This window comes from Dreissena polymorpha, chromosome 10, assembly GCF_020536995.1.
Source record: "Dreissena polymorpha isolate Duluth1 chromosome 10, UMN_Dpol_1.0, whole genome shotgun sequence".
Taxonomy (NCBI): domain Eukaryota; kingdom Metazoa; phylum Mollusca; class Bivalvia; order Myida; family Dreissenidae; genus Dreissena; species Dreissena polymorpha.
In genome coordinates this window covers 16,741,617-16,760,662 of record NC_068364.1, presented here as the reverse complement: position 1 = coordinate 16,760,662, position 19,046 = coordinate 16,741,617, and the positions used below count along the sequence as shown (strand labels likewise).

The following is a 19,046-nucleotide window of genomic DNA, read 5'->3' as shown; positions in this document are numbered from 1 at the left end:
CATTTAAACTGTGTCGAGTAGCACTGACTTATATATACGTATTGACAGGTCATGTGAACTTGTTAGTCGTTCGATTTCAACCAAAATAGCTTGGGGTATTTATCAACGAAAGTAGCTCAGGTTAATAGATCCATCTCGGTGAAGGACGAAAAAAATGAATCTGAGTGTTTGGATTTCGATTCTCTTAGTTTTCGCGATATTTTGTAAGTATGAAATAATGTTTGTGATTGATTTTACTTTTTTTAACTTCAACTCATAAACAACTTATAAGCGGTTCAATATTTAACTTTAGTTTGGACATTTAATGAAAGCTTGAAAGCTCATCTTTCATTTACCTCACTCATTTTCAGACAGTGAGTGTATTTCAAAATACATGTTTTTGATAGATGTTGTCAAAGGTAAGTCCGTACTTCTGTACCAGGGTGCAGGATAACGCATAGCGTGACTTTGTGGGGTTCACAATCGAATGAAAATGGATGGACACGCACACGGATCGCGGTGGTGTAGTGTGTGGTGTTTATTAAGGCTAGCTCTTCAGTGGGTTTTGCCTGCGATTACAGCAACTACTAACAAGGACACTTAACTAATACACTCACATGAGCATCGACTGTAAACCTTGTCAGGATAGCAGACGTCATCCTCGGCAGTACACGCTTCGAGGGAAATACTCGTCTGCTGTCGTCGTCGGCTGCACACCACCGATCCTCCTGGGAATACCTACCCCACGCCCAGGCTAAACCTCCAGGGCAAGACACTAAGTCACAGGCTAATGCACAGTCTAATACCTACCGTCACAGGCTAATACACTTATCCTCCTGGAAATAATTACATCAGGGCATCTATCCTCCTGGCAATACTTACCTCAGGGAACACGTCTGCTCACGTCAGCGGACTGGGAAGCAAGAGAGCATGGTCATCCCATCAGGCATCTGCGTCCATCCGATTGGCTCCACATTGTGGTCCCGTCACATGAACGACGCAAGCCGGGTACCACTCTGCAGGGGGGCGTGGCACCGGATGTCACTGGCACTACAAGTGGATGAGGTGTCCGCCTAGCAATCGGGAGTTCGTGGGTTCGCTTTCTGAAATAGAATCTACATCAGAATTTCATTATTTAATAAGCCCTTGTTCTTGGACAAAAAATTCTATGTGTATCGCCAGGTATGTGTAATTGAATAAAAATTGAGATAAAATCAGCGCCTTCCCCAGGAATTTTTTCAGGCGCCCCGGGGCCGATCGGGGGTGGGTGCGGGAGGGATATCCCCTCCCAACGTGGATTTTTTTTTTATTTAACGTGTCAATTGACGTTCTGTGGTGTGTTATAAATCTAAGAAAAACAGATATGAAGTGATTGGTTAGGATAAATGTTTACATTGTTTTAAAGTTGTATCCAAATTAAGAGCATCTTAGTTTTTTAACACTCATTATATTCCCGATATTAAAACTGTCATATCATCCTTTCCGAGCTCTTTTTCAGGTAGACTACGGAGATAGGCTAACAACAACTAAGTTAGAAAACTTTCGTTATAGCAGTTGCTTCCCTTTGATTACAACGATACAGAGTCAAGCTGCTGCAACGATCGGGAATGTTCTATTAATGACTGATTTAGCACCAAGCTCACGTTTCTGTCACACTGATACCTAGCTTTGCATGCTGTGCCCCCTATTATCGGACATATAAAGAAACGTTGTGTTATCTGAGTAAATGTGTTTTTACTGTTGTTTTTTTTACATTATGCTAACTTCTTCGGTGTTCGGTGTGTGTCGTTAATGTGTGCAACAAAGATGAAAGAACAAAATCTGTATAAAAAATATAAATGAAGCATTAGTTTTTCAATCATTCTTATTTATTTTTTAAATACAAAACTATTTCAGGCTGCTGGTGACAAAATAATGGTATGTAAATTGTTTCTTACACATCCATGTACACTAAGAATACTTAAATAAGACAAAAAAGGTTTTAACACTAAGCATACTTTTATTAGATAAAAAAAAACACGGTTTAAACGACCTATTGAAATTTGAGAAAAATTATTACAAACACTTGACACGTACAAATTGCACCAGTCACCAGTCACGTCAGTGACAACAGCACCCTTTAACAAAAAAATGAAATATACATAAATACAATGTTCATGTCACACCACCGCTTACTCTATGTCTGTTCTACGTGGCTTGGCACCGTGCCAGTTTTCGACCGCACGAGCAAAGTCAAAAACCTCCAACGAGGGACCCTCGATGCTGACAGTGAGGAGGGAGTTTAGCACCTTGTTTGACAGAGTAGCTCGGTTGTCTGTTTTGATTCGTTTGAGGGCGCTGAACCCTCGCTCACAGTCGGCAGTAGACATAAGCAGGAGAAGACCGATGGTCGCAAGCTTGAAGATGTTGACGTGGCTCTCTTTTAAATTTCCTGTTACCCACGCCATTGCCTCATCTGCTGTCTTCCCAGAATCGGAGAGGGCTCCTTTCACAGTCTTCCACTGGCTAACTTTGGCAGCTACGGGTAGACCGAAGTGTTCGGCCAGACACTGTATCTCCGATTCACCGTAGCCCGTGCAGGAGCCTGTGACATTGTCTTCTGGGAGATCCCTCATGTTAAAAACGTTGAAGTTCCTGAGAAGGGGCAGGTCGGGGAATCGATCTTCGATGTTTTCGATGACAGCGGCAAGGAACGGCTGGTACACAGCTGTCTGGAAAGTGTCTACCTGTTCATTTGTAGGAATTTGGATGTTATTTCCTCCTCGAAGTTCGGTGAGGCGTTCCTTTGCGGTGACGAAATTTTCCCCGGGCTTTTCTTGAATAGCACGTAGATGTGCTAAGTCCCACGAACAAGCCGTCTCAGGGTTGTACATACAACGTCCCGCGTCTTTTCGTTCTATTACAGTGACCAATCGACAACTGATTATAAATTTAGAGTTCACGCAACATGTACATGTACAGGCCATTTTCTGAACACGGGAAAGTGAAAGTGTTTTTTTAAAACTATTTGTTTGTATTTTAATCAGAGCTCCAGATAAGGTTTTGTGAAATTCTTAAATTACTACCAGATTTTCAAAAAGAATTCTTAACTCTGAAATTTTATTCTTAACGTTACTACTAAGTTTTGGAAAATAATTCTTATTTTTTATAAATGACCTAAAAATAAATAATAATGGTTATTTTCATGAAAAAAATATCAAAATAAACATACTGAATGTTTACATATTTCACAATTAAAACGGGTCTCCCCTTCAATCTTTTCAACAATTAGCCATGGGACTTGTCCCTTCCACTCGTTCAAAGTTGTTTTTTGTGTTTAAGTTTGGACCTGTCGTGTCGAGTTTTTTTTTTAGCTTTTCCGACTGTGTCGGAAACTGAACATACAGCATTGTATAAGATCTTTTCTATAATGTCTTTCTAAACATTTAATGTCGGCTCACTTTGCGTACAATATGTTAAAAGTGTGTTTTTGGACGCTTTGCATTTTTTCAGGACGCTCTCTGGGCGCCGCCATTGTTTTTGACAGATAGACTGTATACGCCGCTTTTATTGGAAAAAATGCGCTTTGTTAAACAAACCCGATAACCATTCTAAATAAGCACCGCAAAGATCTTTAATACGGGAAAAGAACTCAATAAAAATCGATACGAACCGATGTAAAAATAATATTCGTAACTTGATTTTGTAATTATTAATGGTACGACAAGATTTTAAAATAAATACGTAACGGACTTGAAAATAATTCGTAAATACGAAAAAACGACCCTTATCTGGAGCTCTGTTAATGGTCAAAATCAATTATATTTTGTGTAGTCTGTGTATGTTTCTTTCGTTTTCATTTCTATTTTAGATCATCTTATGCAAATAAATATCCTTATTTTCATTGTTTTCAATCAAGTCTCGTTTCCGAGATCATGTCTGGGATTTAACTGTGTAAGCTACTTCGTTGTGCTTAGTGACTAACAATATCATTGTTTCGACAGATGACACGCGCTTATCTAAATTTTGGATGTTATAATACATAAGCTGTTGGATGTTTGGTTGCTTGATTGGGCAATAAAACAAAGACGCCTATTGAAGCGCATCTGTGTATTTAAACTGGAAGCTCCGTAACGAATGTCAGCTAGATTGAGCCGGTTAATAGGCCCCCTGACGATACCTTAATTACGTAACCTAGCAATAAATCGATGATTGAGACGACAGGCGTTCGCACACTTTGAATAATCGCCAGAAAGGGTAATTGCAGTTACTGATAAAACACACAGGTCGGAAAATTTCAAGCGCCCCGGGGACTCTGATTTCGAAATTCAAGCGCCCCGGCAAGGGGCGCTTAAATGGCCTGGGGAAGACCCTGGATAAAATACGCATTCGACACTTCTTTCTAAAAAAAAAAAAATTTTTTTTTTTTTTTTGGAAATTAGGAATTTTGCCACATTTTGGGGAAAAAGTATACTTTTTGAGATTAGGAACATAGCCGAATTTCGGCTATAAAATCGGGCAAAAAAAAACCCTGCATGTTTTTGGCAAAAAATTCGATGTGTATCGCATTCATGTACACGGTTATGCTTTACATACTCAACATGAAATTTTGGCAGTTCAGACGTATTCAATGATTTATCTTTAAATCTAAAGATGTCAGCACAAACTGCAAGAAAAACTGTCTTTTATGCACTTTAAAGATTTTTGCTTATGTATTTCAATAACTTTAGATATTTGCAAAAATAAAGTTCTTAACAGTTTGTAAACATTCTGTCCAGCCCATGTGTAAACCCCCATGAACCTGATTGATCTAGTCCATATTAATGGACTCCTAGAGCCTTTGATAATTTTTGCTATGACGGCTCAGGGAGTCCATATGCAGTGTGCACCCCTTCATAAGCACAACTGCAGTTCCGGGAGCGATTCCGTGCGCATCAAAAAACAAACGTCGTTGGTTGCCAATTAAGGAAAACAAAGAAGAAACTTCAAAAACAAATTAAATTTGCCTGAATGGCAACCTACGGAAGTTATTCTTCACATGCACCCTAAAAAACACGACAATGTTTCAACACACTTTTCTTTTTGACATTTTTATGTTGAAATTTGGAATTTGAAAGCACATGATTTAAGTATTGATAACCGAGAGCGAGACTTGTTATCAATAGATTTAATTCGGAACTTGCGTGCTGTGGTTTTTTCCGATTTCTGAGCGCGTGCGCAGGAGCTACAAACATTGTCATTAATACCGTAATGACCAGTAACATTGATATCCGATTTGCTTCCCATTCAGTAGTGTATAATTAGTATTTAAACGACAGAAGTGTTTCTTTTAGGAAATGTCAAAATTGAAGTCTTTTGCTGTTATTACTATAATTATTAATAATTACACATAACAAATCTAACACTGATATACATGTATGTCAGAAGTACTTTGTCAGCTGTATGGTAATGAAGGAACCTATACAAACGGCTTGACATATGCAATATTTCTTCTGAAAAACATTATGCATGTTCGTATTTTCGGCATGCTTTATAGATATAGCAAATAAAAGTAATGTATGGTAAAGCTCATTAGTGATGTGCCTTATAATCTTAAGGTCTTAATCTTTAGCGAATAATTTTCTTTTCATTTTAGATTAGAAAAGCACGACAATAGAGCTATATCAATTGACATAAATATCCAACTGGAACGATACATTTGTTCTAGTACTACGAATGGACTGAGGATAGTAAGGTTTTTGTTGTTTGGTACTTGTTTTTATGATTTTGAATGGTATAATATAAATACGATGGAGTCAATGTCTTGGTAGTTTCGTTTACAAACTTATAATATTAAAACTGAATGCCCAGGCCTACGCAAAGTATATGCAATGACAAAGTTACGTGACCGAAGCTGTTTACATGTACATGCAGCATTATATCGTGTTACATAGTATTCTTACAAATTAAACACGATCGAGATTAGTTCATCTAAAGAAAAATGATTAAATCATGGTATTTTTATCAACTATAAAGTGGTGTTTACTATTCAGCGACAAAAGAAATTATTGATTCGCTCTCTTTTAAAATATACTAGTCAGCTTTTGTTTGTACCTACCGCGCTTGCTCAAATATCGGAAAAACCCAGACTGGAGAGTTCTGAATAACACCTATTGTGAATATTGGTTGAATTTAAGTATTTCTGTGATCCATTTTATGATTTATATGAACATTGTAATTGCATTTCATGACATGCAGTACTGGTTACGTTCAAACAGTGAATGTATTTATGCTTTGTTACGTTTGGAAAATCTGAAAAAATTAAATGAATGGTTTACATTTCTTACATAAGTAACTTACTCAATCAACAATGGATACCTAATATTTCAGATCAATGACAACATACTAGAGAATCAGATAGAGTTAACGTGTCTGAATTTTGACAAATTGCTGACAAGATTTGCCATGTGAATGTATGTTGAACTTGTTATTATATGAAATAAAGTATCCATACAAGGAAAATATGATTTAATTACATTATTTAAGGTAGTTTTCATAATTCAAGTGTTAAACATGCTTTTACTATACTTATCCAGATGCCGCTTCACAAAAAAAGGAAAAAAAGCCCTGACCCTTATAGTGCACGTCGATTATGCATTGTTATAAATTATCAAATTTTGTTATTTTAACTACTGCAGTTTTGGACGCAGACCAAAAGCCAAATGGAATAAAGATATAAACCTATCTGGTATTGCTAAAACGCATTAAAATGAAATGAAACTGCAACTAGATTGAGGTTATTGTTTCTTCTTTTGATTACAAAACTAGCACTGGAAAAATGTTTTTAGTAGTTTCTACTATTTAATAACCATTTCATCATTCCATTCAGGCTGCAATCAAAGCAGCGGTGCTTATCGATCAGAATTAACACTTTACCGATTAGATACGTATTTTCATGCATTAGTAGTCCCTTAGAAGTTAAATTTAATTTAAAGACTTTTTATAACTAGATTCAAGTTTTAAAGGCTTCATTTCCAACCCTAAGATACATGTATCAGTTCTCCAACTAGGATTTGAAAACAGCAGGGGGGAGGCTTAGTTTGTCAAATGGGCACTTTTAACGCGTAGAATTTCCATTATTATTTACCTGTACGAAAAAGTTTGGGCAGACTGTAACCAGATTATGTGCAGAATAAAATACACAAAATCTGTATAGAACCTGTGCAGAACATATTTGGTGTCCATTAAAAATGAGTTGAAGCAGATTTCTATTTATAGATTTTTTCAATATAAACAAAGAACGAATTCTGTACAGATTTTACGAATTATTTAAATTAAGCAGAATATTTTAGGTGCAGAATAAAATCTGGGCGGAATTAAATGTGGGTAGAACCAAAATGTGAGAATGGGATTCTGTGCAAAATAAAATCTGTACACAAAATAAAATCTGTACACACAAAAAATTCTGTACAGAAAAATGTAGCAAAATGTAAAGTAAAATATATAGACTGTAATTATTAAACATTTTTATTTAATGATATTATGACATGTTTATATATATATATAAGAAAAGTAACAAATACTGACAGTCAATAAAATAAAATAATTTACTCTTACACGTACATCCCGTTAAAGGGATCTTTTCACGCTTTGGTAAATTGACAAAATTGAAAAAAGTTGTTTCAGATTCGCAAATTTTCGTTTTAGTTATGATATTTGTGAGGAAACAGTAATACTGAACATTTACCATGGTCTTATATAGCCATTATATGCATCTTTTGACGATTTAAAAACCTAAAAATTATAAAGCGTTGCAACGCGAAACGATTGAATAATTTGGAGAGTTCTGTTTTTGTCGTTAAATTTTGTGAAACTACGAAGATTGCTTATATAAGGTATAAAATACTTCATGTATATGTTCTCGGCGGAATAGCTCAGTAGGCTAAAGCGTTTTTACTTCAGGACTCTGGCAGGACTCCTGGGGTCACTGGTTCGAAACCTGGTCCGGGCAATATTCTTTTCCTTTTTTTAATTTTATTCTTGATTTTTTACTGGAGCTTTTACGATCCAATGTTTACATTTATCGATATAAAGCATTTAATGAATAAGTTAAAAAATGCCAAAATCTGTGAAAAGGCCCCTTTAAGAAATAAATCCCTAAATACAACACACATTACAATGTACTGTATCACTGTTATATGACATAAAAACACAGTAAATAAAGTAAGTTTATGTTTTAACCTTAAGAAATTACAGTTATTATATTGAGATGAAAATCCCTTTTAGAGATCTTCATTTGCCTGGACTAGACCCTGGTGAGGTACCATCACACTGTGACTGCTTTTAACTGAGCCAGTGGTCGTTGTCAGGGGAAAGTTGCTACACAATCTTTTTTGATGGTTGCTGAAAGCAAAAAATACACAACTATTTTTAAATCATTTTGTTTAGTCAATCTGAATGAAACGATCATATGGGATCTACTAAAATTACAACTTAAATAACGCAACATGGTTCACCAACTTGCTTCTCTTTATATTTTGCTTTTCACATTATAAAATAAATTTGACATTTTTTCAGATGTAGGTCATTTCATAGGGTGTTTTATAAAAAGACAATTTGTAATGTTGATTTAGTTACAAACCACATTCTATTAAGTTTTTGCTTCACACCTTTTAAGTGATAACAGCACCATTACTCTGTGACTGCACTTCTGAGGTCGTTGTCAGGGGTAAGTTGCTACACAATCTTTTTTGAAAATCGCTGAAAGCAAAAAAAATACAATTTACTATTTAAAAATTACCTTGTTTAGCCAATCTGAATGAAGTGATTATATGGGATCTACTAAAATTACAACTTAAATAATGCAACACCTTTTAAGTGATAACAATCATAGCTTTCGTAAATATGTAATTGAAAAAAAGGCTTTACATTTTGTGGCAGAGTAGTTATTCATAAATAAATCTAAGTATTGGTTACATTGCCCTTTCATTTGGTCACTGATTAGGCAATTGATTGTTACAACTATATGTTGGTTTTGTAAGATAGAGATACCTTTGACTGACATGTCTTTTATGTGAACTTACTGCAAAGATAATTGGTTTCATCATTTATTTAAAATGTTAATCACCCACCAAAACAGATCTTTGTAACTGTTCAATTATATCATTAAATTAAACATAACATTATAAGATAACAATGTAAAGAAAAACAATACAAACCTGTTTAACAGTTCAAAGCATTTCCAAAAGGGCCGCTTCATTACTCACTGAATTCCTCTTTTAGAGACTTGTTGACACACAAAATGTTGATTTTCACATTCTAATTAATTGTTTAAGAATGTCCATTAAAGTATATCAGGATATTGTTAAAACTTCAACTTTAAAAATTCCCAACATTGCTTTGAAACTACATTTCAGGTCCTGCATGGATCTATGTTTACATGTTCAAATTTGGCTCCCAACCAATCAGAAGAGATTATACACATTCCAGCAAGTCAGTAAAGATAGCCCCAGTTTCACATTACAAGTATCAAGCGGGCAGGATTTGTTTGTTAGGGGTTTATGATTATTTTCAAGTGAACTGTTACAGAGGTGTATACAAGCACTGACATTACAATTTTTAGCATAGGTGCGTTTACGCACCTATGCTTATGGTATATACCACATTTCGAAAATCCACATCCATCGGTTGCCCTTTATGAAGCCTTACCTGATCAAAAATCAGACGAAATATCTATTTAATTTAGTATATGGTCATTCTTACAATTTTTTTTTTGAAACGTTTTTCTAACGTTTTCTTCCAAGAATATTGCTGACACCGTTTTTAGTGAATTTTTCTAAGACCGTTTTATGTCAAAAAATCTTCTTATAACCTAAAACAAATTTCGTTCGTAAAACAATTCTATCTGGACTATAAATCTCAATCTCCTACGCAGTGGCCTCCCTTATACTAGAAGTTACTGACCGGGCGAAGCAAGGGAAGTAACTGCTTTGAGGAGTTTCTATAAAAATCTGCATTCAGAAATCTGTATTCAGAACTCAATCTGTTGTGCACGTCTGCATCTAACGCTTACCACAAGTTTTACGACAAATTCTTGACGCAGACGAATAGGGTAGCGTCTATTTTCATTTGTGAAAAGAATAGAGAAAAGAATCGATACAGATCTGTCCGTGCTTAAATTTTGAAAGGCTTGGGTAATTATTTTTCATAAGCGTTTCAAACACTGATGTAAATGGAAAGATTATCTATTTAAATAGTCGGTAATTGTTTGAAATTATTGATTTGAGAAATTGCGGATGGCGATATCGAACTACATTATACCACGTGACGCCATTCTTCCCTGTATCTTGCACCTATGCTTTTAACGCCATCGGCGCTCTCGTTCATAGATAGAGTCAGAGGAAGGCAAACTAAACATTTAACCCCAGTGGAAATACATTACCATTAAAGCAAAGCAGTTTTCATAAGTCGGGAGGGGGAATTGAAAAACAATTTTCAATTTGTATTCAACCCTAAATCAAGTTTACTGTAAGAACCTTAATTCAAAGATATTTTATGATTATAGTAGATCTACATGTACTTTAAGTGTTTAAAGGTAAATTATCATTACATACTCACATATTTTAATATTATGACATGTAATATATGCATGTATGGCAATTATTGTATAAATTGAACTGAACATAAATATTGTTTTTCTTGTATAGGGCAAATGTTTCTCATAATAAAAATTTAGAAACTTGAATCAGAAGTCTATTTTTTTTATTATTTAAGTCCCATTTTGAAATTTTGTTTCAATAGTTTTCTAAGTCCAATATTCTGCCTTGCTTAATACTGCCAAGTACCAAAATTCTGTCTTGCTAAAATGCAGAGTGCTAAAAATCTGTCTTATGTACAGATGAAATTCTGCTTCATTGTAATTCTGCTTAAAAAATCTGTACAGTTTTCCAGGCAGATTCTAGGTCTGTGTCCTCTTTGTACAGAATAAATGAATTCTGTCTTGATTCTGGGCAGATTTTGTACAGACTCAGTACAGAATCTGCAAAGAATTTTCGTACAGGTAACCATGCAAATGAAATGTGTACAGTGAGGAATTAATTAATTACAATTTACATGTAACAAGAGATTTATAAATTATAATATGTCTTTAAAAATTTAATTATTTTATTTTTTTATAATTATTTTTTTATATGATAAAAGGGCAGGGCATGGGAAGGGCAGGGCGGGGCATGGGAAGGGCAGGGCTGGGCATGGGAAGGGCAGGGCGGAGCATGGAAAGGGCAGGCAGAGCAGGGCGGGGCGTCCTTCCATTTAGGCCTAGCTGGAGCACTGGATATTGATATGCTGTTTGCCAATAGCCATTTTCACTTTGCTTCTGTTCTGAGCAGGAAAGGGTTAAACATTACAGCAAGAGATTTTTACCTTGTGATCTAGATGTTTAAATGAAGATTAAATATCATTTTAGTGTTTTTTGTGGCCAGACATCAGATTTAACGAAGATGACAATTAAAGAAGCTTTGATTTGAAGCATTCGTTTGAAAATTACTTCAGAATGTGTACTTTTATAACTCTACCGTCAAAAATTCTGGTTGCTATGGCAACAAATATAACAAATAAAATATTTCTAACAATGTTGGAGCCAGTAGGGGACATATATTGCTAGGTAAAATGGCAATAGTCTTGTTTACTATAGTTTTACAGCGTTATAAAGCAAGAAAACTGGTTTCAAGTAACATGTGACTGTCATCATGTACAGAGTGTATGTTGTAGTTGATTTATTAGTATAGAGCAATAAAACTGGTCTAACATACCATGCTACTGTCATCATGTACGCAGTGTATATTGTAGTTGATTTATAGAGCAAGAAAACTGGTCTTACATACCATGCTACTGTCATCATTTACAGAGTGTTTACTGTATATTCGTTGATACTGTATATTCGTTGATAAAGCAAAGCATAGGCACAAATGAATTATTTATGACACTGACAAATATTCCCTTGAAACCCAGCATTAAGTGTATGTATTATTGACTTCATTGATCAGGGTTGTAGAAGCCAATAACATGTTTGTTACACGGAGTTTAGATGTCCAAGATTCTGATTCTTTTTTATGCCCCCGGATCGAAAGATCGGGGGTATATTTGTTTTTGGCCTGTCTGTCATTGTATGTGTGTGTGTGTCCCAAAACTTTAACCAAAACTTTAACCTTGGTCATAGCTTTTGTAATATTCAAGATAGCAACTTGATATTTGGCATGCATGTGTATCTCATGGAGCTGCACATTTTGAGTGGTGAAAGGTCAAGGTCATCCTTTAAGGCCAAAGGTCAAATTTATGGCTTCATAGGGGCGCAATAGGGGGCATTGTGTTTCTGACAAACACATCTCTTGTTCTGCTTATTCATCAGGCAATAGTTGTACAAGAATTGTTTCAAGCGACCCGTTCAATTAACCCTTTACCACTTAGATACGTATTTTTTTGCATGTAAAGTGCCTTAGAAAATTAAATTAAATTGCAGACCTTTCTTACTAGATTCAAGTTTTAAAGGCTTTATATCCAACCCTAAGATACTGAGGAGCAGCAAACAGCATAAAACCTTAACAGACTGCGAGTTACTCATTGCCATTTTCACTTTGCTTCTAAGTTGTAAAGGGTTAAAGATTGGCTACTTTCTGATCAAAGACATAATTTACTATGATCAGAGACTCTGTTTTTACAGTTTAAATGAACTTTCACATCCATGGTAATTAGAGCTTTCACTTGCCTCTGAGGGCAAGGTACTTTGAATATTGAATTTCCCTCAGTTAATATGTCGCTTAGATCAGAATGTTATTTGTTTTATGTTACACAGAAGGTTTTCATGAGGTTTGAAAGTTTGTATGATACTTTATCTTATGGGTTTTCCATATTAAAATCCAAATTTTCGCATGATGCGGCGTCTCATCAGTGTCTGCGCTGTTTGCTTAAAGGAATTTCTGTAAGAAATATTCTAAATATAGAAATAAATATACTAAACATCCCTAATTTTGGAAATAAATTGATCCAATTTAGAAGGATGGGAGAGTCCACTAGGCATAATGGGTTAAAATGGTCAATCTGAATTGGGTACAGGGTGGAGGTGTTTGTGTCATTCAGCCTATGGTCATTTGTGAATGCATGTGCATCAAGTGTAGTCCCAGTTATCAGGGACAACACTTTCCACTTAAAGGGTATTTTTCTTTGAAAGGTTATCTCTTAGCAAAAAGGCAGAAAGTGTTATCCCTGATTAGCTTGAGCCATCTGGGATGACTCTTTACACAAATGCATTAAGCAACATTTTGAAGAGCGCAGCTGAAAACCTCTCCTTACTCTGTCTTGTTTCCATTCACAGATGCAGTATGTAAGGGTCGTAGAACTCTCCTTACACTGTCTTGTTTCCATTCACAGGTGAAGTATGTGAGGGTCGTAGAACTCTCCTTACTCTGTCTTGTTTCCATTCACAGGTGCAGTATGTAAGGGTCGTAGAACTCTCCTTACACTGTCTTGTTTCCATTCACAGGTGCAGTATGTGAGGGTCGTAAAACTCTCCTTACTCTGTCTTGTTTCCATTCACAGGTGCAGTATGTAAGGGTCGTAGAGCTCTCCTTACACTGTCTTGTTTCCATTCACAGGTGCAGTATGTGAGGGTCGTAGAACTCACCTTACACTGTCTTGTTTCCATTCACAGGCGCAGTATGTAAGGGTCGTAGAACTCACCTTACACTGTCTTGTTTCCATTCACAGGTGAAGTATGTGAGGGTCGTAGAACTCTCCTTACTCTGTCTTGTTTCCATTCACAGGTGCAGTATGTGAGGGTCGTAGAACTCACCTTACTCTGTCTTTTTTCCATTCATAGGTGCAGTATGTGAGGGTCGTAGAACTCTCCTTACTCTGTCTTGTTTCCATTCACAGGTGCAGTATGTGAGGGTCGTAGAACTCACCTTACACTGTCTTGTTTCCATTCATAGGTGCAGTATGTGAGGGTCGTAGAACTCTCCTTACTCTGTCTTGTTTCCATTCACAGATGAAGTATGTGAGGGTCGTAGAACTCACCTTACTCTGTCTTGTTTCCATTCACAGGTGCAGTATGTGAGGGTCGTAGAACTCACCTTACTCTGTCTTTTTTCCATTCATAGGTGCAGTATGTGAGGGTCGTGGGAGTAGAGGAGGAGGGTCGCGTGGAGGCTTTCGGTCCTCGTCATATCGCTCGTACCGGTCTGGTTCCAGGTAGGAAATTCAATTACTGTTCAACTGTTGCTTTGGGTTTTTCTGGTTTTAATTTTTTTACTGCACTAGTGGATTTGAAGGTTACGCTAGAGTGTTCTCTAGGTTAAGCCAGCCTAGCTGTGTCTTCCAGACATGAATGCCATTGATTTTAATCTTTGTTTATTTATGTTTGTTTCAACCTGATTTTCTTTTAGATCATACAGGTCCTACCGGTCGAGGTATGAATTAGTTGTTGTTAACCTTTATGATTTAAACGACTAGTCTGCTGCTTTCCATTTTAGTTTCTTTGCTTTTAATAAAGTTTAACAAATGTACTGACATTCCTCAAGCAATTGGGCCCTGCTCTGTGAAATTGGGGTTTAATGCATGTGCGTAAAGTGTTGTCCCAGATTAGCCTGTGCTGTCCGCACCTGCTAATCAAAGACGACACTTTCCACCTAAACTAGATTTTATGCTCAGAAGAGACTTTATTTAAACAAAAATATCATTAAAGCGGAAAGTGTCTTCCCTGAAAAACCTGTGCAGACTGAACAGGCTAATCTGGGACGACACTTTACACAGATGCATTATGACCAGTTTTCTCAGAACGCGACTCATATGCTTGTCATCATCAGTTCCTTCATATTATTGGTCATAATGCATGTGCGTAAAGTGTCGTCCAAGATTAGCCTGTGCAGTCTGCACAGGCTAATCAGGGACGACACTTTCCGCTTGTATGGTATTTTTACATGTACATTTAAAATTAAATAACAAAAACAAACATCAATGTTTTTGTCTTAAGTTCTTTTGAACAATTTCAAATATAATTTATATAGTTAGTAACAAATTGTTTATTAAAATGTAATTTGTTTCTGTAAAGTGTGGGTGGCTCAAATTCTTTGAATATTAATGTTTAATCAGTTAAAAGCATTAATGTTCACAAATATCAAGATTTATTCTCTGTATGTTGTGCCAACCATATTTTGAATGCCTTTGAGCAGATATTACTGTTTGTAGATAATGCAACATGTGGTACTTCAACCATTTTAAATGAGTGAGTGAGCATGAAGTCATATAGCGCTGCTTCATGTTGCACTAAATGAGTCGCGTTCTGAGAAAACTGGGCATAATTAGGGACAACACTTTCCGCTTTTATGGTTATTTTAGTTTCAAGGAAGTCCCTCCTTACCGAAAATCAAGTTTTGGTGGAAAGTTTCATCCCTGATTAGCCTGTGCGAATTGCACAGGCTAATCTGAGATGACACTACGCACAAGATTTAAGCCCAGTTTTCTCAGAACACGACTCATATGTTTTAAATGTAGGCTGTCCATTAGCGAATGTTTTAATGTAGTAACATTCATCTGAAACTCGAACAGCATTATATGCATGTAAATTTTGTGTAAAATTCTTTAAAATAAGAAGCTGTTTGTTTTGTATATGCCTTTGTGTAACTAAATTATGTATTTATATACACCCTTACAATACATACAATTGTAGAATAGGGCACATAAGAATTAATGAATAAACCCTTTACCACTTAGATATGTATTTTGAAGCATTTGTTGTCTCTTAGAAATTAAAATGTAATTAAAGATCTTACTTACTACTGTAGATTCAAGTTTTAAAGGGGCCTTTTCACAGATTTTGGCATTTTTTAACTTATTCATTAAATGCTTTATATCGATAAATGTAAACATTGGATCGTAAAAGCTCCAGTAAAAAATCAAGAATAAAATTAAAAAAAGGAAAAGAACATTGCCCGGAACAGGTTTAGAACCAGTGACCCCTGGAGTCCTGCCAGAGTCCTGAAGTAAAAACGCTCTAGCCTACTGAGCTATTCCGCCGAGTACACGTACTAGACGTATTTTATACCTTATATAAGCAATCTTCGTAGTTTCACAAAATTTAACGACAAAAACAGAACTCCAAATTATTCAATCGTTTCGCGTTGCAACGCTTTATAATTTTTAGGTTTTAAAATCGTCAAAAGATGCATATAATGGCTATATTAGACCATGGTAAATGTTCAGTATTACTGTTTCCTCACAATTATCATAACTAAAACGAAAATTTGCGAATTTGAAACAACTTTTTTCAATTTTGTCAATTTACCAAAGCGTGAAAAGATCCCTTTAAAGGCTTATTTCCAAGCCTTAGATACTGATAACAGCAGACAGCATACAACTTCAAACAGACTGTGAGTTACTTGCAGGGTGTTCTGGTTGTATGCTGTTTGCACATAGCCATTTTCACTTTGCTTCTGAGTGGGAAAGGGTTAACCTTGCAATGGGGATATATACTGTTTCTCTTGATTAAATCGAGACCAAGTTCAAATCTGGTTCATGTGTCCTTAAATGCATGTAGTTCACCGGTTAGAAAACCTCATTACCACTCTTAAGGCGACATTTATGACTAAATGTTTATGAAACTTGGTCATAATTAGGGCTGTAACGAAACATTCGAATATTCGAATTACTCGAATACGGCTGTGGACGAATCGTATTCGTTATTCGCCACATCCCGAACCGAATAGTTGACAAATACAAACAATGTGGTTTCGAGGTTGAAAGTTTAATCATCTCATCTTACCTTACAAAGGTTCATACAATAAACCCCTATATTTAAATGTTCTTCTCCTTATTCCGGCGTTTTTCATCATGTTACCCCACCCACTATGTTACGCAGTGAGATTATCAACACAAATGGTGGGCACTGGTTGAATATTTACGACATTGAATTGAAAAACTTTCCATGGTTGTTTAATGTTTATTTAGGTAAATACGAGTGATTTGATTCTCAAACATACACACAAAGGATCAGCAGATGGAATTTCTTTTTTGTTTATCTTTAAGACAATGATTGTGCAACTTATCAACAAACATCGAGCCAAGCAAAGTTAATGCTATTGATATCGTTGACCCGCCTGCCAAATACACGTTGTTTGTCTGGCGCTACTTTGGTTTACTAGTCATGTTTTCAAAACTGTGATCAAAGTTTAAGCAGTTCTAGTCATTGTTTTGCAGGGCCCTCAATCTATCAAATCTGCCGCCAAATTTCAACGGCATTCCCCCACCTGAAAAGTATACTTTTTTCCCCTTTTGAGGGGAAAAATTCCCCCTAAAAAAATATTTTTTTTTTTTTTAAAGAAAGATGTGTCTCATCTCATGATTATTATATCTCAATTCTATTTCAATTTAATCTTTTCAAACATACTAAATTATGAAAAATGCAATGAATTAAGTGCAAACATGTACAAATGTAATAATGAGAGAGTAAGTAAAAATATCCCCCAAAAAGGGAAACGCCGCGAAAATTCCCCCTCCTAAGGGCTGCGGACCCAGTCTTCGAATTAGCCTATAAGCCCGAAGCCCGAGTCAATTCTTGGGCCGGTTGGTCGATCCTAAATGCTTATAAAATAGCCCAATCGGTCGATTAAATATTTGAGCGTCATATCAATAACCTGATTTATACCCGTCTTTAAGAGGCACGATTAAATTCGCTATTTAAATGCCTAAAATGACGCTATACGTTTTAAAGAATTGCATGAACACATGCAGCCGCCATTTTTCTAAACTGTCGTGTAAGCATCCGGGTATGTTGCTTTTTAAAGTAATGATGCAATTGACGCCCAATCGAGATGAGGTTATTCAAACTGAACATGCGTAGATCACATTCCGGGATGTTCGCGCATTGAGCACTTCGTAATGTTTTAAAATAATGACCAATCTAGAAGCATATTTAATTTTAGAAGCGTTTTCCGAAAATGTATTTATAATTCATGAAAAAAGGCAAAAGTAGACAAAAGTAATTTTTCTATAAAAATCAAAGAGTCTGTTAGGGATATTGTACGCATGGCAGGGCAAAAACACCAACTTTGGGGAAAGGGCTACAGCCTTTTTTTCGGGGAAAAAGACACAATGTTCTGGCTTTGGGAAATGAAAAATACTGAGGTAGATTGGAAATTTAGAGAAAAATGCATGATTTTAAAGAAATTTCTGTAGGGGAAATGGCCATTTTGGTTAAGGGGAAGAAAAAGAGGCCCCTTGCGAAGAAGGGTTATTTGGCCCCATCATTGGGTTAAAAACAAATTGATCCTTATTACAGTTAGATTTCCATGTGTTTTAATCAATTATTCTTGCGTATTAGAAGACGTTTTTTCAACTAATTATTAATAATTGTAGTACTTTCGTTTGTTCTGTAATCTCGTTCTGCTACGTGACCTACATGTACTTTGCTACTTATAATCTGTTTACGAATATAAACAATACTTTTCACGGTTTACACGTGCTTATCAAAACATCGGGAGTAAATTAAAGAAGCAGACATTGTCACTTGGTAGATTGGGCAATTAACACACCCAGTGGCCTTTTGTTCTGAAGCCACATTATGTAACCGACGATTCAGAAATTCACCGGCGATTGTCCTACATGTAGTAATAATACGATAATAATCAATTTGCTTTAAAATAAAACCAAACACCGGTTAAACTGATTAATGGAATCATTGAATGAGAACATGTGTAACAATAAAGTTACAATAAACAGCATAATTATCTGGTGCATTTTGTATAAAATGCATTTCAAAAGGAAACAGAATACCCTTTATTACTGTAATCACATGCATCTGTTTTTATTAATGGAAGTAGATTTTCTGATTGTTAATAACTATTTTGGTGTTCCTGGCCAAAAAAGTCATAAAATTTATATTGACCAAATCAGATGGAATTTTGAATAGCCCGAAGACATGTTCAATAGCCCGAAGAGTCTTCGGGCTATTGAACATGTCTTCGGGCTATTCAAAATTCCATCTGATTAGCCCGAAGGGCTATTTGGCTAAAATATTTAGCGTGAAGACTGTGCGGACCCCTTCCCCCAAAGTAGTGTGA

At 35.8% G+C, this 19,046-nt stretch overlaps 1 protein-coding gene and 1 long non-coding RNA gene across 5 annotated transcripts in view; one reads left to right on the top strand and one right to left on the bottom strand.

Annotated features, from left to right (window-relative positions):
• The first annotated feature begins 55 nt into the window (after nt 1-55).
• Nucleotides 56-19,046, top strand: part of LOC127848394 (uncharacterized) — a 43,810-nt gene continuing 24,819 nt past the window's right edge. For 2 of the 4 annotated variants that reach the window (XM_052380845.1, XM_052380842.1), the window contains exons 1-3: nt 56-203; nt 14,091-14,181; nt 14,376-14,399. In XM_052380845.1, the coding sequence (XP_052236805.1) occupies nt 155-203; nt 14,091-14,181; nt 14,376-14,399 (164 nt within the window). In that variant the 5' untranslated portion in view covers nt 56-154. The remainder of the gene's footprint in view (nt 204-14,090; nt 14,182-14,375; nt 14,400-19,046) is intronic. The other 2 variants (XM_052380844.1, XM_052380843.1) reach the window with 1 other exon arrangement.
• On the bottom strand, nt 8,270-9,801 carry LOC127848402 (uncharacterized). The gene is made up of 3 exons (XR_008034484.1): nt 9,156-9,801; nt 8,607-8,697; nt 8,270-8,340 (listed from the first exon to the last, which is right to left on the bottom strand). It is a non-coding gene; the product is annotated as an uncharacterized LOC127848402 (long non-coding RNA).